This window comes from Micrasema longulum, unplaced genomic scaffold (genome assembly GCF_059751315.1).
Source record: "Micrasema longulum isolate JH-2025_06_02 unplaced genomic scaffold, ASM5975131v1 h1tg000438l, whole genome shotgun sequence".
Lineage (NCBI taxonomy): Eukaryota > Metazoa > Arthropoda > Insecta > Trichoptera > Brachycentridae > Micrasema > Micrasema longulum.
Window position 1 is genome coordinate 1,100,159 of NW_028277638.1, and position 21,095 is coordinate 1,121,253.

Sequence of the window (21,095 nt, forward strand, 5' to 3'; positions counted from 1 at the left end):
TTTAAAATCATGTTTTTGTCGCTTACTTCATTTTCTTTTTTATTCTCTACTTTGTTTAAGCAGCAAGTACTTGCATTTACTTCGGGTCAGCTGATGTATTCTTTTTCTGTAATCTGGTTTTTGTCTTTAATAATGTTTTTTCAAAATAGAGTGTAGCGACAACCCTAGACGTGGGCAAAATTGTCAAAACACTAGCTAAGAAATCGAATTTTGCCCACTTAAATATATATTGTGTTTGTTCAAATAGATTTACAAAAATACTTTCTATAGCGTTGTTATGATTTATGCAACCAAATATACAAAACTTACTTGCCTCGTTTCAACACAAACTCCGCAACAACAAAAGTTTTGACACTATTTATAGATATTCAAAAACGTACCTTAAAGTTTAACTTCAAATTTCAAGTGATCACATATTGTGGAAAAATAAGAGTGTTATTTATCTGCATTTTAAATTTAGAAAGTAATATGTTTGTAAGCGTTTAATTATAATTTTTCTTAATAGTTTTATTGTTTTAATTATCTGTTTGAACTATACGTATATTTATTTGTTAACTTAGTGACAATATGCAGTGCCGATTGGTTTAAAAACGAACTTTCTCAGGGATAACGAGTAATGCTTACAACCAGCAAATTCAGTCGGTCGCATTTTTTAAGTAATAACCACGTTCCACTGTATATCTAAAATTACAAATAACACTACAAAATACGTGCGGAGTGTTTTTAATGATTGGCATATAAATGAATACTTTATTATGTAGGTACTGGTTTTTATTTTTTTATAACGTTTATTAATCAGGTAAAAATCTCGGCATCTAAGCTTCCCTACGCTCATATGTTAAACTCATATCTGTTTGTGTTAGCCGCAAGCGAGGTAAAGTGACGAGATGTTTACCTATTGTATTTTGCGCGAATTTAGACATTTATTATAAATAAGTGGAAGTGTACCAAGTATTTTTTAAAATTAATAACTTATATGTAAATATAAGTTATTACATCATTACAATGGAATTCCATCAAGAATTGTCAATAAATAATTTAAATGAAATTTAAAAAATTAGACATTTATACTTATAGGCAGAATGGTGAATGTTACGCAGCGAGTAAAATGGCTACGTAAACCAGCCAACTATAGATCATAAGCCATAAGGCTTCTATATCCCCTCCTATAAAACGTTCTTCAGCTCTGTTGTAACATTTATTTATTTTATTCACAATGTATTGAGACACAAATCCTAAGTGTTGAGTTGGGACGAATATGTGCATAACACTTTAACAACATACATATTACCATATTTAATATATAGAACCAAAGCAAGATTAAAAAATACATGGCATATCAACATAAAAGAACATACAATTAAACAATATTTGAAATTTATGAATAAATAAAATTGAAATAAACTAACACAAATATTCGAAAAACCATTAAGGAGTTTCTCACTCAAAGCTCTCCCCCTAAGGAAGATCAAATCCTGAAACTCTTTTTTGAAAATAGATTTTGTCCTTGAGAGCTTCATACGGTCTTACAAAATATGAAAGACTCTCGGTGTATATTAATTAATAATTTATTTTATTTTTATATTTAATGGACTGAATAAGTCCATGAATCAATTATATCGTGCTTACTTGCATGTTTTTACTCAGCGATAGCAGTTGGAGATTCGTGTTATTTTAATTTAAATATGTACTATTATTTTTTAACGAATGAAAAACCCATACCAGGTTATAAATAATCAAATGAAACAACTTTTCTATTATTATTCGGTTATCTGAAATCACTCCTGTCTGCCATCATTTCTTTAGCCAGCAATTAGTATGAGCTCGAATCAAAACAATGCCGGATCCTCATTCGTCTCCTACTATCGATAGTGCTATCTCCCTGTCGATTGTAAATAAACAAACATTGTTGAACAGACATTTCTTAGGTCAAAGAACACGTTATTGCGGCAGACAGAGATCACATGAACAATAACAGACATGCGCGTACGTCTTACTCCGGGAAACTAAAATTACTAAATATTCTTCCAGCTGAGAAGTTTCGCTAGAATCAGTGTTAGTGAAAATATAAAGAAATCCGTTGTGAAAAGTGCAAGGTTTGTTTCAATTTCAATAGTTTTTCATTGTGTCTGTGTTTTAAATGAATCGCAATGTGTGTTATATTTAAAATCATGGATCGACTCCGTTTTCATTTGATTTTATCATAAGTAAGTTGTCCATTTAAGTTATTTTAATAATTATTATGCGTTTTGTAATTGTTCGCAGTGTTTTTTCAAGAGTTTAATCACAATATTTTATTTTTTTAGATTTTTATATTGCTTTATTTAAATCCTAACTTATTTATTTCAAGAAGTAGTGAGAGTTCAAAGGAAAGTTTTTGTATTATTTATATAAAAAATTAAAAAATTTATACTTTGATCATTTATTGTTTCTTACAGCAAAGACTAATACCCGTATGCAGAGACAAAACTTAAGCTGAGGAAAGTACATTCTAATCTCAAACGCGGAAAATAACCTGAAGGTGAAAACAATATAATGTACTTTCCTCACCTTAAGTTTTGTCTCTGCATACGGGTATAAAACATACAATTAACTCACTTTTCGATAGATTAAACTTACCGACAAGGCAATATTTTGTCTCTCTGGGAAAATAATCATATTTTTGTAATTTATGTTTTAATATTTTTTTTAACGTATTTTATATTTATAAATCTAATTTATTATCACGTACCAATCCTTAAGGGTTAATTTAAAAAAATCGGTGGATTATTGGTTTAAAATAAAATAAATAAAAATCATTCAAAAATTGTAGAAATGTCATGTTCATATATAAATGGGGACGAGGTTGTAAATTTTTTTAAAGTTCGAGATTAGTAATTAGCAAAAATTGGCAAATCTGCTTTCCTTCCATACTTTTACTTTTATTTGATTTTTATAAATGTTTATATTTTTATGTTTTTTTCATTATATATTTTTGTATTATTTCATTTAGTACTCAATCTTATTTGGCATATTATTTATTCCTTCTATTTCTTACTACAGCGTGGAGTGAGTTTATCGAAATCATGTCTCAATTATCATTTCAATTATGTTTTTATATTTATATTCTTTTCCTATTGATTTCAATGATACTATTATTTTGTTTTTTTTTCTCAATACTACTATATTTTACTATTATACTTTTATTTTGTTGATTTCAATGATACTGTAATTTTGTATAATTTATTATGTATGAATCTAAATTTATATAATTAATAATTTACATTTTAATATTTATGTCTGATTATCTTTTTTAAATTGTATTCTTTGAAATTGTATTATTTATTACTTATACCTTTTTTTCTGGATTGTTATTATATTGCATCACATGTCATTATATTTGAATCTAATTAATTTTACCATGTATTTTTTATTGTTAATTATTATGGCTTAACACGGGCACAGCCGAAAAAGCCTTAATAAGTTCACTTATATTTAAACGATTGTAATTTTGAATGAACAAATAAATAAATAAATAAATAAATGCATATCTAATAATATTTCTATGGATCTAAAAATAGTTCTATGGATATAAGTGAAAAATGACAAGCAGAAGCAAATTGGTTTGCATCTATAAAGCTATATATTTAAATACAGAGAAACCAAAAATCAAGACCTGAATAGTACACAAGAAAAAATCACCAGAAATAAAAGTAAATTAAAAATTCCATTGATGAAATAATCATTTATATAAAGAGGGCCCATATACACGGCAGTCAAAATTTATAATAAGCTTCCTAAAAAAACGTATTAAAAAGTTTTCAAGAGTGTTAAAAGTGTTTCTAATAAATAAATGTTTCTACAGTATAAATGAATTTTTGGAAGATGTAATTGAATGAATAATGTATAAAATGTAAATAACGTAAGCAATAAACACCGTAACTATAATTTTTTTTACTGTTTGTATTTTCTTCACTTCTAGTTTATTTACTTGTTTTTTTTTTAAAATTGTTTTTTTTTTTTTTTTTCACTACTGTTTTTTTGTATTTTTTTTGCCAGACTGTAATAAATTGCTAGTGGCAATAAGTCCGCCATTTAACTGTGTATACCTTTGTTTTATTTAAGAATAAATAATTATTCATTTTGTATTTATCACATTGTACATACATATTATAGTTAATGAAGATTTTTTAATATTATATTATTATTTGCATTTTATTTTATTTTTATTCGGGATTTAAACAGCTATTACATAACAATCGGAGCCAATTAAATGGTCCGCTGTTAATCTAATAATACATAATATTCACAGTGTTTCTAGGCCAGACCGCGAAACTTTAGAGGAACATTCCTAATAGTAAACTGTTTTTAAATCCTAATGAATTTTTAAAAAAAAGTTTTTTTTTGTGTTTTTTTTTTGTAATCTGAAAATAAAGTTAACATTTAATTTCTCGGACTAGCTTCCCTTCCATAAGCCAGTACGCTTCCCACAGTTGAAATTGTCAAACGTAGTAGTTAGGTATAACGTTTGACAAGTTCGAGACCAAGAGTTAGCAAAAAAATAATAGATGAAAGAATTGAAGAAATATACAAGAAATTATGAATTTTTAGCATATGCAAAATGATGAATGCCACACAATGTGTTAAATAGCCATTTAGACCAGTCAATGACAGGTCATAAGCCCTGTAAATGCCTAGACCTGCATATTTCCTTTTCTTAAATGATCTCAATATCTGTATTATTATATTCATCTTAAGTATTGATAGGTTACAAACGGATAATAGCGAGGAAAATAATTATAAATATTACGGAACGAATAAATTAATTTTACAATACATAGAAATATTTTTTGCCTTCTGTACAGCTGCACAACTTACGGCCATTAAGATCTGTGAAGGGGGGGGAGTCTACCCTCCCGCCCAGAACCCCAATATTGTATGCCAGTTTTATTTTGATTTAATATTAAAAACATTTATCTTTACTTTTTAAAAAATATACATACATTTGGACCCCTGCATTAAGTAGCCTGACGTGTCATGTACAAGGCTAAGGTACTCTAAAAAAATCGTTATTCTTTGTCATGGAAATGGGATGTTCGATCACTGATTTTGGTTTATTACCTTTACGACTCTAATCACCATTGTTGCAAAGTCCAAGAACAATGGCGCGTGACAACTACTTTTAATAACAGTGTGATCTGTTAAGGATATTGCATCTTTCCTGCATTCTTCTTCAAGATTATGGCGTTGTAAACTGAAAAATGGGCACTGAAATAACAGATGTTCGATACTCTGTGCAGAAATATCATCGCTTGAACAATCGTCATCATTCCTTAATTTAAACCTATGCCTATGTAGGTAACTTCTCATAGCTCCGTGTACGGCAAAAATTTGGGCCGTTTCGAAAGTACTTTGGTGATGACGACGGAAGTTTGCTGCATCAGCCAGCGGTGGGAAAAACATTTTAGTGATTTTACCTGTAGAAGAAGCGCGCAATGATCCTCCCAACGCTGCTGCGTAAAAAATGTTTATCAATAATAGTTTTTTTATTTAAATTATAAGGCTTTATTTTCTAGCACGCATTAATTCATTAAATGAAATAATTTATTCTATCCATTTTTCCGTTCTTTCCTTCCTTATACTTTATAAACTTTGATGGTTCGTTTTATTTTTTAAAATCGTTTAAACCATTATTTTGTTGCATTATGGATTATTTTAATGTATACTGTATTGAAATAATTATAAAAATTACGTTTTTGTACTATACACTATTAATTTCAATAATATTATTATTTTGTATACTGGTTTACGTTTGTTACTTAATTTGTATGGTTTATATTTTATTCGTTTTAAAAGTTTTCAATGCTATTTATTTTATTTGGATTGTTATTTTTTAAATAATATAATTTGTAATTATTATTAATTATTGTGAGTTTTTAGTGTTATTTCTTGTATTTGGGTTGTTTTTAATTTTTTATTGAATGTTGTATCATATGTAATTATTAATTATTTTAATTGACTTTATACGTGGGCCTAAACAGCCATAATATGTTAGTAAATATGCGTACTGTTATTTGAAATAAATGAATAAATTAGATATTAAATTAGAGACAATACCGGAAATGTTATATACATTCTGAAAATCGTTTTTATTTTTTATATCCATATTACTAGTCTATTCTAAATCTGAAATTCAAAACAGAAAGATTTTCTAAATAAACACAAACTTGCATACGTAATTTCATTTCATTGAGGTTTAAACCTTTTGTAAGAGGGTTGTTTTCTCACCACAGGAAAAATCTACCAGGACCGATAAAAAACATAGGGTGGATTGACTTTTATCTTATGATAATATATATTTTTATTATTTTATTTATTGATTGACAGGTAAATACACAAATCAGTACACCACGAGGCCGACTAATCTTCACTCGATTTTCTTTAGCTATTGTACGATTCTACAGGGTGTTCATTAAACCCTGTCACATCCGAAACCTCGATGATCAGTATGAGCAAGAGGACATGTTGGCAGATCAAAATATTTTTTTAGAACGTATAAACTTTTTAAAAAAATAAATCAAAAAAGCAAATGGTTGGGTACTTCTGCAGGGGAGAAATGAGGAAGGGGAGGAGGGAGTCTGATACGCCGACAACCGCGCGTCTGCGCTCCCCTCGCTTCTCCCCTGCAGAAGTAAGCAACCATTTGTTTTTTATAATATGTTAATGTCTTCTTGCCCATACTAATCATCGTGATTACGGATGTGACAGGGTTTAAAGAACACGTAGTCATACGTTTGTAAAGCGCGCCTCATTTCAACAAGTCATGGGTGCTTGGATAATGGGGAAATATCACCTTTTTTACATTTTTAAAGTAATAAGGGTCTATGAAATACTGTGCAGTATTTTTTTTTTCTAATTATTATTAACATATTTTTTTTTGTAATTTCGAATTCCCGCTAAAACGGTGATTTTATTGGCCACGGCCCTAATACGTCACGAAACATATTTATTTGTTCCTGCCATTGAAATTTGTCTAGAACAATTTCACGAATCTCGACGTCACAACAACCAAGGCCGAATACGTCGCGTTTTTCTACGAACGTATTTTTAATGAATATCTTTTTTACATTTACGTATGAAAACATTTCTCCACACTATTCATATTAATTTTGAAAATACAATCAATTATTCTAAATCCATATCATATATTTTTATCGGTATTCGTAGTAGGTGATATTCCCCTATTGGACATGCTACATTAATTGGACACTCTAAATCTAATATGGTCAAAAATAAATCAATGTAATGCGTTCATTTTAAGAAAAAACGCACAAAAAAGTGTATGGTGGAGATACATTCTTACGTTTACTCATTTTTGACCATTAGAATTAGGTGTCCAATTACTATGGCATTTTCAAATACTTTAGCACCCACCCTATCCAAAATCATTCGCAACTCGCAAACGAGTCATAGACAAAACCATTACGCATTTCAGTGTTTTTATTTATTACACAATATTTTGAAATAGCAGTCTTTCAAATTCAAATACCAACAGAGAAGCATAATATAACATTATAATTGTTTTCTTTCGATTATTTAAATGGACATTATTACTAACTTCACCAATCAGCTCGCTGCTGAAGCATTCAGTCCTTAGAACATAAAACGAGAATTTTCATTTGTATGAAGCGCGCGATAATAAGCACGAAAACAAGAACGCACAAGTATGAAAGCGCCCGCCCGATCCCTTTCCCGAAACTGTTAGTAATGGAGGTTTATTCTGTCACCATTTCGTTTAGTAAGTTCGTTCGTTCGTCATATATCCATCTCACTCTAACGCAATCAAAATCGTATTTCGCTCTCGTTCCCTCACATACGATACGAATGAATTTCCGAAACGAATAAGGTCACACATACTACATCTTTCTTCAGGTTTGAACATTCACAATTTTTTTTTTGATATCCAAATTCATCGGTTTTTATTTATTTTACGCATAGTATGTCATGTGTTGCTTTTCAAAGTTCCTTAAAATACCGAACAACTACATTTCCCTTGTTATTAAAACACTTTGAGCACCGGCCGAATACACATAGAATTTACCCTGTGCCTGGCCCATTTTTGTGAAAGTTTAGGCTTTGTGAAGAGTTTCTTAAAAGTGTCATAATTATGAAAATACTAAGTTAAATCAAGTGATATTTGAAATAATTAAAAAAGTAATTTTTGTATGATAGTTTTGCCAACATTGACTTTTATGGAGAGCCACATTGCGCATTGCAATGTTCGCACATATACAGGACCTCACTCCTTTTTTTGTGCTTTGTATCCGGGATCCGTGTAAACAGGTGTTTAATATAACCATGCCTTGTGTCCCGGTCCCGTGTTTTCACGTGGTTTACCAGCAGAAAAAAAGGACTAATAAAAGTCACTAGATGTCAATAAAATGCACTTTTTTAGACAGCTGGTAAACCACGTGAAAACACGGGACCGGGACCCAACGCGTGGTTATATAATCACGTGCTTACACGGCTCCGGGATACAAAGTGTTAAAATTTCAAAATAGCATTTGCGCGCATTTATATATGTTGCCTTTGTGTTAAACACAAAAGTCTACAATTTTTTTTATGCGAAGTGTGCTAAATTACAACCAGCATAATTTGAAGTCATGACATAAACTATAGTATGTAAATTCTTCTTCTTACGGTGCCTTATCAGATCCCCCTGAAAGCATCTCGGTCCAGCGCTACTCCGAGGCCAGGATAACTGCTTGTTGGATGCACTCGCCCATAGTGATTCTTGGGAAAAGATAACCAGGGTGGTTTCCCGCTGCCTTATCTGGTGGATTATATCAGGGAAACCTTCCCATAGCTGGTTGGTTCTGGTTTGGAGGCGCCAGAAACTCGCCTTTCATCCTCTCGTTACTGCTGTGATCATACCGTTATGAATGTGATACTATGGCTCGGGTTTCCCGATGTGGACGCTTTGGGCAAGTTAGGACTAGTCAGCCGGCGGAATGCAACTGGGCATTCGCAGCATTTAATATAATCACACCTTCCAGCAAGATGTGACTCACTGCGACCCTACCAACGGATCGAACTCCTGTTACTAAATGATATTAAATATTTGTTTAAAACCACTTACCGACTTTTCCATGTCTACCGGTTTCGAGACGTAGCCGTCTCTTCGTGGGGGTCGTCTCTCCAGGTTTTGTGTTCGTCTCTTCGGGTTTTGTATGTTGGTTTAATTAATTTCCTGACGAAGAGATGGAGACGTCTCGAAACCAGTAGACATAGAAAAGTCAATAAGTGGTTAAATACAATAATTTAATAACATTTAGTAAAATATTCGACCACAAAGTTAATGCTTTAAATATTAACAATATACAAGTAGTGTGTCAGTTTTAAGTCGTAAGGAATACCTACATTTTTTAAATTCGCAAAAAGAAAGCAGGACATGCTATGCACTCACCCGCGCATCATCTTTTTTTTTTATTTAGTGTTTTTTTTTTAAATGTTTGAAAGTTTGTTTTTTATCAATCTATTAAATAATTTGTATGTTCAGGTACACTTATAATCGGTTACATCACTTGTGACATCATCAGATTGGTATGGTTTTTAAGGAGTTTAAGATGTTCATGTATACATAAAATTTGAAATTCAGATGTGTGTGTGTGAGGAGAGGGATATATTTTGAAGGTGTTTTGCTAAATGAAGGAGTTTTCTAAAATGTCAAATTGATAAAAAAAAAAAAAAATGTCAAACTTCCATCAAGAAATTTCACTAATTTTGACGTAATGTTTGTTTTTTTTTAGGTGGGCATAATTAAATTTCTTCTGTGCCCATTTAAGAATTCAAAATGGCCAGCGTAACAACAGAAAGAAAATCTTTAAGACCAGGCGCTCTCATTCACTTTCTAAATATTGTTGCATTTGTCATCATTGCATGTGCATTTCCAATCATTTTATTCTGCTATGTTGGTAAGCTATTTTAATTTTTATATAGTAAATATTAGTTTAGTCTCCTTTAAATATATTGTTTTTACGAAATGCTTAACCGGTAGATGTATATAATTGAATCAGTTACAACTGGTCTTGTAAATACTAATAATCAATCATGAACAATACTAAACTCAAGAGAAAACGGGGTCTAACTTTTCTTCGTACAAATAGTTTTTTGTATTTTTTCCTATAAAAGAGCAAATGTTTTTATACGCTATAGATATTTATCATTGGTGTATCCCTATTGATTTATTTTTTTACTAAATTGTTTACCATGGGAACTAGAACCATCCAAAAACTCTTAAAAGTGCTCAGTTTTATCTGCCATCTTGGGACATACACTATACAAATATGATAAGTATTTTTGAAGAACGCAAAAGTATTGGCACAGAAATTTTAATTCTGATACTCTTTCTTAAATCAATCTGACATGCGGTTGTCTATCTCACAGAGTATCGGAGAGGCATATGCGAGAGAGTGACAGAAAAGCAATGTTCAAATACCTTTTCATCAAAATTCCCATCCACCGCATATCTTCTTAAAAGAAAATAATAACTAATTGTTTAAAAACTATAAATAGAATACTGTCTTGTGTGCGCAAGAAAATAAGAATTAAAGATAAACATTTGCAATTCTAAAATAATTTAATAAATCATTGGTTATAAGAGAGATTTTCTCCGTAAGAAAGTTATCAGAATCTCTCAAATAATTCTTTACAGTTTTTTCAATCTTTTTTAGTATGGATGACAGAATATTAAAAATAATAGATATGCAAATTTATTGATTCAATAGTCAAAATAATATGATTGATTTTATGAATATTTCACATTTAACCTTTATTATGAAACAATTTATTAAACTCCTGTAACGTCATGTAACATTAAGCAAAAGATAATATATTTTGGATTACAGGTATTTAAAAACAAAAATTTAATGTGTAATCTATATGTGCTGTTTAATAACCTATTTTTCATAATTTATAATAATAATAATTTAGGCTTGCTACAGCAAAATACGACATTATTATTTAAAATTCTTTATAGGGTCATGTGACATCATGGCCACACAAAAGTTAACAACACCTGATCATGTTAATAATTATGATTTGGCGTATAACTGAATTTTTATTTAGGTAAAAAAAACAGCTGAATTATTAAATTATCAAAACTGGGTGCATCACATTTTTTTCTCCATTTCTTATATCATTAAATGTTTTTACTATTTTACAGCTGCGAGAATATCAAAATATCTATGGATTAAACTTCTCGCCAACAGATTTCCTCATTTGACTTTTGTGGAAAATGACTCCATCAGAACGCTTCTCGATACGCATCGAAACCAAGGTGTTATCAATGTGTTCATGACTATAAAAGGTACGTTACACAATATAAATATTTTTTTAATACTGTTTCCATATCCACTAACTTGAAATTAAGCTATGTATGCAAATTAAAAAGTAAAATTTAGTTTACACAAATAAAAGACAGATTAGTCCATCAATTCAAACAGGCGCATAATTTAACCAACAATATCTTTAATATTTTAAAATCATAGTTGACAAGTATTGGATTTAACCGTCTAAGAAGTTTAAGTTTGATAAGATATTTTACCATATTATATGAAAAATTTTTTTGAGAGGTAAATAGGGAAGTCTAAATGTAAGGACCTCCGTAGCTCTGAACTTTATCATTAAATTTTGCTCTCTCTAAAAAAATCGAAAGAGACATTCAAAGGCTTCAAAATCGATCCACTGTGACCCAGAAGTGGGCCACGGTGGATAAACCTTAAGCTTACAGCGGATCAGACTGGAATGCACTGAATTATGATATTAAAATAAAATAAAAGGTGTTCATTTAAATAATAAACTTGCTGTTTGTTGTTTTTATTTCATGTAAATTCTCAATTCTGCTAGGCTTTGATGATAAAAAATCACGTTTTCTATTTTGAGTTTATTTAGGGTATCGGTTTCAGAAAATGACTTCTCTTTCCGTCTTGATGCTCTTCCCTTTTCTTGGACCAGCTTGTGGGTAATCCAAGAAACTGAAAACAACTTTCAACTTTTTGCTACCCCAATGACAGTTTCCAATAATATAAAAATATTTAAAAATTCAAGATCCCCTTAAAACAAACTAAAATAGTGTACTTAAATATTAAATAGTCCCCAATAAAGGGAAAAATCAAACCTTTCAAATGTTCAATTTATATTAATACAAAACATTTTTTAAAAACACCTAAAAAAAAAGTTTTGCCTTATCATATTGACCAAAGCATGTCGAAAAGGCAAGTGTGGCAAAAGAGGGTATGAAGAAATGTAAACTAAACAAAATTATGTGTGTACGCACGTACGCACAAAGAAAACAATTCACTGTAACAAGTAATCCCTAAGACCTGTAAATAGATTTTCTTATTCCATGAATTTTTGCCTCGGTATAAACATCTATCAACTCTGATAAATTATAGTCCATTGTCATCTATATGAATATGGTAACAAATCCTTTTTATAAAAAAATACAAGCATTCTTTTTTATTTTACACTCGTAAGTGACAAGTCTCATCTATAAGATTGAAAAGTGTATTTATTATGAATATTTCAATGGTTATTTATAGGTACATGTGACCCAGCACTTATACAACAAGCACTGCTAGAACAAATTATAGAAAAGAAAGACAGACTAGGAAATTTGCGTTTTCCTAAACTACGGGCTGTACTTTTGTCATGCTGGGGAAATTATGCCTGGGCGATGTCAACTGCCATTGTTATAGACAATCATCTCATTCATGGTAGCCCCAAGTTTAGAGGAAGGCCTATAAATGATCAAAACATTCAGGTAGGAAATTGAATATATATTATGCAAAACATGTCAATTCATATAAATTGATGTACCTATTAAACTTTATTTTTTTTGCAGGATCACGTTAGCGATATTGTTTCCAAATATCTTCCGACATACTTACCTCCCTGGCAGATAATTATCATTCCAAATATCGTATCTTCTGAACCTAAATATGGATTACTTATACGAGTGCACCATTTACTATTGGAAGAAGAGGAAGCTCTTAACATAGGAGATTTTCTTTTGCTCAATCCAGAAGATGAATACAATGATCCATCTAGTCACTCTTCTAATGATGACAGTTTTGAAAGACCAGATGTTACCGAAGTCAATCCCTTGAGCAATGTTCTGCACACACCGTCGGCTCTTCCTTCTTTGTATATAAGATTAAGTGACAGTTTTTCCAATGCGTGGAATGAGTTCATATCAGATTATGATCCTATTGAGTCACCAAAACTATTCAAAAAGTACCCCGGACTTTTTCATTGCATCGCAATATTTATCATTACATTAGTATCTACTTGTAAAGAGTTTGGTAAATTTGCGTCTCAAACCAAAACTGATCCTGCATCGTATATAACTTATTTTATCTCAATCTTTCATCGTGAAGCATTGAGAAGATGTCTCACTCTGGGAGTTATTGTAATTTCAGTATTAATTTCCTTAAACCCTATATCTATTTTCATAAACATTATTAAATTCATAGTATGGATAAACATTTCAATTTTTATAAAGTTTCCAGTTAAAATATGTTACGAGCTAAATGCATTTCGTTCTTGTTCGAAGCATCAATATTGTTTATATCCAAACAGTACTGTTGCATTGCTTCATAATTATTTACCACTTTTATATGCTTCCTGTAGAGAAGTAATTTATTGTGCCAAATTAATTTACATGGGACCAATGAGTATTGTTCAAGAGATATTCTTTGGTGATACTAACAAAGAGGAACATCAATTGCAGTATATGTCTACCTGTGGAAGGAAAGTTATAGCGTGGTCTCAGCCAGTTTCTAAAAGATGGATTAGAGAAATCGCAGTTTCTGAACAAGTTACGGATACAGAAGTCTTATTAGCAATGGCAACATCTTGCTTAAAAGAATATTTTAATGAATCTGGCGTTTCGATTCCTGACGTTGTGCTGGCAACTGCGAGAACGGTTACCTGTGATACTTTCTTGGCATCAATTGAAAACAACTCTTCGTACAAACATCAAAAAAGCGGTATAGTTTATTTGACTCTTCCTGTCGGAAAAAGCTCTGTGGAACATGTAAGTGAAGAAATCCAATCTATCGCGACAGAACTTAAAAGAGTTCAGGAAAGTCAAGGAGCTCTTAATGCTCTAAGTGGCTGGCGTTCTTACATTACGCAAGCTGTACCCGCAGTTGTTTCAAGGGTCGCACTTAACTATGGGACTAGAAAGTATGCTGTTGCTATTACTGAAGTATCACAAGGTAAAAACAGAAACCGACATCATCGTACTACAAGGTGGGGACACACAGTATCATCACTTCTATGTTGGCGACCACCACAAGGAAATATAAGTATGTTTTTTCATTTTACTTAATATCAAAAGCATACTGAATTGGTGCGTTACATTATATTTTCTATCCAGGTGGAGAAAAAAGGAACTAATGTGGCTGCCTAGTTATAAATTTATCTTTTGTAATTTACCGCTATAATGTCTAACTTTTTCCACACATTTATCCTGGCTTTTTTAGGGAAATCATTATTGCATGATCCTATCTTTCAATTCATCTGACAACAGTCAATATAAATTTAAATGTCTTATAAATGGGAAAAAACATCCTTCTTAACCAACGAAATACTATTGATTGCCTGCTTGAGAAAACGCGGTCTCACTTTTCTTCATAAAACGTATTCTCGTATTTTCTTCCTGGATTATACCACTCAAGTAGAGATTTTTTATTCACTAGAGATATTTACTATCGACGTATCTCTGTAATTTTGCTTTTTTGATAAATAGTTTTTTATGGGAGTTGGATCATCCAAAAACTTATAAAAGTACTCAGTTTTATCTGACGTCTTCAGTCGTATGGTATACAAATATGATAAATAATATTGGAAATTTTAAAAAGCACGAACACAGAATATTTCATTCTGATACTCTTTTCAAAAAAATAAAACAATACTAGTTCAATTTTGGGGGGGGGGAAGGGACAACCGAACCCGTTTTGTATGATTTTAGTTATGCACAGTCAGTCCAACGTGGAACAAGGAGGCATCTGTGAGAGAGTAACAGAAATAATATGCTCAAATACCTGTTTATTAAATTTCTCTGACACCACGTATCCTCTTAAATGCTATAAGAAAATCCCAAAAGTCTTTTGCTCCAAAACTATTCTAAAGCTAGTTTGTTTAGGTACTCTTATAAGATACTTATACCCGTATGCAGAGACAAACCTTAAGGTGAGGAAAGTACATTCTATTGTCTTCACCTTCAGGTTATTCTCTGCATTTGAGATTAGAATGTACTTTCCTCACCTTAAGTTTTGTCTCTGCATACGGGTATTAATAATACTTATGTATGTATGTAATGTAAAAGGTACTTGTACCGTTAATTCTTGAAAAAAAAAAAAGATTGCAAAAAGTTATGTGAAATGGAATAATGATTACAACCTTAAAAATAGCGGGCCATTTTTTTCTTCAATCTGAAAATTCACAAAAATAGTACATGAATAAGTTTATCTAAATGCATATTATATTCTTTTTTTAAAATCAGCTTTGTGCACATAGTGGCGTTTATTTACAATCAAATTTTACAAAACAAGTTCTAAAGTAACAATTCCACCAAACATTATCATGGTTAACAGTGGATTTTTATAATTGGAATTACTGTAATCAATTAACTATAATTATTATTACTATTGAATTTTTTAAATCTGGCTTCCTCTTTCAGGCATGTCCTTTACAATCCAGAACTACGCAGGAACAGTAAGGCTCGGAGTGATGTCTGACGCTCTGATTTCTCCACAGCAACATATTCCAGCAAGACATTGGGCTCGATCAGCTCGACGCTTCCATGCCCATCTTCCACCGTCTACACTTACACCTCCGCCATCAACATAAATTAATATTTAGAATAGAGTTCAATCATAATAAATTGATATTTTTGTAGGTGGTTGGTTTTCTAAAAAAACATAAATTACGCTAAAGTAATATTTTACAAAATAAAAAATGCTGAAGACAGCATAAAACCTAAAAATATCTTTGAAATTCTTAGTATTTTACCATTTATTTTATTATTTAAATATTTTTTCTAGCACCACGACAGGCCAAGACACACAGAACTCTGTTTGAAACAAAAATGGCTTTTAATTATTGTCATCCTTTTGAGTATCAAACTCGAATCCCTCTTGCGAGAATTTGGTTTGGATGGTTACAGAATATTATATTAATTAAATATTCTCACTATACTTTTCATTAAAATATATCTGCCTTTCAATTTATCCGAATCAATAAGTTTTTATAATATTCTAATATTTTGATTGTGCTTATGGGAGAAAAGTCAATGATAGGAATTTATGATGTGAACAAAAATCTACAAACTTACTCACACATTATTTATTTGTATTATCATAACAACCGATTTGATTGAAATCTATACCTGAATCAAGGTTTACTTTCTTTGGGTGGTCATAAGAGCTATACTCTACGTAGTTATGTAGTTACATTGTATAATATTGTATTTAAGAAAGTGTATTTATTCAAATATGTATAGGTACATGTTAAGTCTTAATCATAATGGACACAAATGTTTTATAAAAAAATTCATTATAAATATTGTTTTTATTTTGGAAAACATTTTTTGTACTCAAATATTTGTGTTTTTTTATATTCAAATCTCCACTATAACTGCTCAAGTTTCCCCTGTATTAGTCTATAATGCCAAAAATACAAATAACATTTTTAGGCCACGTTGAGATTTTTTCAAAGATAGCGGAGACATCTAGTGTAAAAGATTTTAAACTCTTCAAACTAATCACAAGAAGGAGTAACAGATACCAAAAAAGTTTTTTATGCACTTTTGGTCTTTAATCTTCAGATTGTGGGATTGTTTATTTTAAAGAAGTGATTTATGCTATCATTCAAGGTACCTTGTCTGTGAAGGCTGATAAAAGTTTAGTGCGCAGCTTAGTTTGTCCCCTAAAGTGTTACGTAAAATCAGGGCCGGATCTAACGGGTTTTAGCGCCCTGTTGCTTACTGAAAAAAGATTGGAATATAAGTACATGTTAGGTATTTAATACTGGCATATTATTCATCCCTCCTTTCCAAGCATGTGTCAGTTTTTTTGTAGCCACTGAACCTATGATAGGTCTGACTCTGGGTAAAATTGTAATATAGTTTGATATATATCATGTCTGTGTTACATTGCAATCATCTTCACTGGAAAAGAATAGAAATAATATTACCGCTGAATATATGAAGGCTTTAGCAGTTTAACACTTCAAGGCAAGGCACTGTAGTAGGCGTGGGTAACTCAAGATTGTTTATTGAACTACAGGTCAGCTCGCAGCTTAAGTACTTGAGCTGGAGTTTTGAATCGGCTCGCAGATCAGCTTGCCCACCACATACTGCATCTGAGGACATAAGTCTCCTTGGCGGTGCCCACAAGGAAAATTTGCTCATTGCCGAATGAGAAAAGCTGCCCCAAGGAGCTCTCTGTAATCTGGTAGCCTTAGCATCTTTGTGCTGAAACAAGGTAATCCAGATGTACATAATATGCACTTTATTGGATTAAGAAAAAAGGGAAGTGAATTCTCTACTGACTGGGATTAAATTGATTCGACATGATTAATTCGCTAAATGATTACAAAACTTTTTAAAAGGCTTCAAATTATTTTTGGAAGCCACCAGATCTGTACATTCAACAGGAACTATGACAGGGCTGTGGATAGTAGCGAGAAGCTCCATTTAATAATCATAGAGAGAGGCAAAGGGACAAGACCACAGGATGTGTTCAAAAGATCGATTATATAAGATACCTGCAACAGCACGAAGGGGAATCAACAATATCAAAAACAAATAATTTGTCATTAAATTTACCATGACATGGTAAAAACTGCGTAGTCCAGTGATTGGAGATAACCCAAAAATATTTTAAGCGCAGACGGATTGAAGTAAAAAAATAATAGCAACCCTCCTTAAGGGGAAGATTCCCATTGCGATTGCCAAACATCAAGAGAGCATTTAAAGAAAAAAAAAATATATCCAATTGAGACATCGCAGATCAGCTCACATTATTTCACCCGACTGCCATGAGTCGTGAGCTCAGGCGCGAAACAGCTATGGCAGTGACCCAAATGATACAAGTCGCACTGTTCAGATTAAAAAAATGTATCCTTTACCGAATCACTGCTAACAAGGTGAGTCAGCTGACCTGATATATAATTTTCTGTGTGCGCTGTGTACACGTACTATTTGAATGAAACTCACAGTGTAGTACATCAAAGCTGTGAATCACCTATTAAAAATTTGAGCTGCAGCCAGGCGTGGATCCAGGGGGGGGGGGGCAGGAGGCGCCCTCCCGTAAAATAAATGAATACTAATCGTGTTGACGACTATTGATATTGAAAAAAAAAAGTTATATTTTAAAATTATGTTATATTTTTTACATTTAAGTGTGGATAAAAAATGAAAAGGAAAGGTAAAAGAAATAAGGATAAAATATTACACCTCATAATCAAATATATTTGTTATGACTAATGTTGTTGATAATTTTTTAGCAAATTAGATTTTATAATATATTTTTATCATTAGGTAAAAAATGTTTGATTCTGCCTTTTAGAAAATATTCATCAAGATGTTTTCAAAACACAAAACAAAAATTATCATAATACTCAAAAACATATTTTCATTTTCGTATAGGAATCATAACTCTATTAACGTTATAATTAATATTCTAAATAATATATTTTATTTGAATTTTTTTGGGTAAGTAAGTACTGTCATAAAAACAAATATTATGTAATAATATATTCTTGTTTATGGAATCAATCTTCATGTTTCCTGCACTGAATGTAATCGATCTTTAATAAACCATTTAAAAAGGTACCGCCTGGTATAATACAAAAACCACGCAAAAATGTGAAAGCATTTCTACGGGCGTTTGGAGGTTGAGCGATATGAACATACGAAATCTGTAACTTGTATACTAGGTGCCTTTTCAATAGGAATTCTCCGATGGAGCTGCTGTAGCCGCTTTCGATGTTGCTAGCTGGCTGTCAATTTTAATTCTCTCCTCTTGGCTCTCCGCTTGTAGGAATGTTCTCGATGTTCATCTGGTTTCATTATTTTAAATATTAAACTATTGCAAGCCTGGTGAGTGTTTTGAAAGCAAAGTGTCATAAGGGGCCTTATCATTTTGCCGCTGAATTTAAAGAAGTAAATAAAACGTGAGTATTATAAATTTTGATATACATTTATAGATCTTGAATTATAATAGACATGTCTGACTGCATGCCGTGTAGGAATTTCGCAACTTGTGGCATAGGTCATTTGATAATTTATTTCATCGGCTTTCAGGAAATTTCAGGTTGCTTAAAGAAAACACTTAGGATTTTATTTAATCGATTTATTTTATCATATTTATAAACATAACCTCATTTCGGTGCCGTAATTTCTAATTCATTGTTTCTTTGTATTTTGCCATATATTGTTTACAATATTTCGAGTTTCCACAAATACGTGTAGACACAAAACTAGATTTCACGACCTAGTGAGTTATTAAGATTAACATATAACGACAGATATGGAGATCCTTCAATGCGTTGATTTTAGTGAAGTAAATGAACTGAAATCTTTATTGTTGTGAAGAGATTCGTCTGATTGAATTATTTCACATATACTTGGCAACGCCTGAAAACAATTTTTCAATTCATTCTTCTTCTTGGACCAGTTGGTTGGAGAAATATGAACGTTCAAACATAGGCAAAATTGTGAATGTCACGGTGTGTAAAGTGACCTCTGAAACCGGCCAATGACAGGTTCCGCGTATTTTTCTGCCGAAAATGGAGGCAGAAGAAATCCTTTTTATTATTTAGTTCGTTCTTTAACAACTTTAATACATCTTGGCATAAAATAAATCATATTTTTCGTAGACTCGTAATAAACTCTATCGTGTATTCATTTTCACAGCACTAGAGGTAGTAAAAAAAATGTAACCGTTATTTTAAAACAACTATTCACACGAAACTGTATCATGAAAAATAAACTGTTATTCTTTGGAAATAAACCGTTTTTAACACTATTTTATTTTTTAATCTTACCAAAAAACAAGTAGAGAAGTACCTAAAAATGCCGGTCGACATATTAAATTTAATGATTTCACACAAACAAAATACTTAGTTTTATTAGCTAATAAGTAGTTTATCATGCCGAATAATATTTTATACTTGACTTTTTTTGTAAAATAAATTTGTATTTGCATGTTTATGCTTGGGGTCCTGAGTTCGATTCCTGGGAGGGTCAACGTGATATATTTGTTTACAAGGCGGTTTTACTCTGCAATATTTCACTGTCTCGAGATTGGCACCAAAAGCGTAAGATTGATCTCCTTACCGTCATGTAACACATGATTTATTTAATTAACACTTTATATACATATACAATATATATCGCACCTTTAAGACGAAAACGACTCAACTTAAAAAACTGCAAAAGAAGGACACCTTCGTATTATTTCGTCGATTGTTTCGTATTTTTTAAAGCGCCAAATTTTGAGTTTAAAATTATACCGAAGGCATTCAGCTGTGAATCTATGAAAAAAAGCGTAATAGAAACAAATTATTGTAATTTTAAACAAGACATTTAATGAGTCATTATTAGATTGAAAAAAAACAAACAAACAAATGCACTTGGATAAATAAGATAATGACATCATTTTTAGTAGGTCAGATCAGGTCACCAAATACATGTTTGCATTTATTCATGAAATGACATAAACTTAAATAAGTCTCTAAGATTATCGGTAAGTCGGAACGAAACAATCACAAAGCTAAATTGGTCGTTTTGATATTTTAAAAAAAATATGTAAAGTTGCGATTTGTATCGGAATAAAATCGACTCAACCGGCTTTCGGTCACTATATGTTTGTCTGCGTTGCCTCTTTCATACAGCAATATAAACACAACACCAATAGCGTCGCTTCCGCACTGACACGGAACCTAAAGTCTCTGAGTAACAAGAGACCGATGTAACGGTTTTTTCCTATTCCCACCCGAATGTTACATTTTTTTAAATGCAGAAAGATGGATAATGTTCATTG

General features: G+C 31.4%; 1 protein-coding gene across 2 annotated transcripts; it reads left to right on the forward strand.

Moving 5' to 3' along the window:
* The first annotated feature begins 1,815 nt into the window (after window positions 1-1,815).
* LOC148281546 (uncharacterized) lies at window positions 1,816-16,033 on the forward strand. 2 transcript variants are annotated; one of them, XM_088226569.1, is made up of 6 exons: window positions 1,816-2,096; window positions 9,789-9,953; window positions 11,204-11,347; window positions 12,582-12,802; window positions 12,884-14,351; window positions 15,728-16,033. In XM_088226569.1, exons 2-6 carry the CDS (start codon window positions 9,833-9,835, stop codon window positions 15,895-15,897), a joined length of 2,124 nt encoding a protein of 707 aa, XP_088082695.1. In that variant the 5' UTR covers window positions 1,816-2,096; window positions 9,789-9,832; the 3' UTR covers window positions 15,898-16,033. The 2 variants fall into 2 exon arrangements, with proteins under 2 accessions (XP_088082695.1, XP_088082696.1); XM_088226570.1 differs by having other exon boundaries at window positions 1,944-2,207.
* Window positions 16,034-21,095: the final 5,062 nt, after the last annotated feature.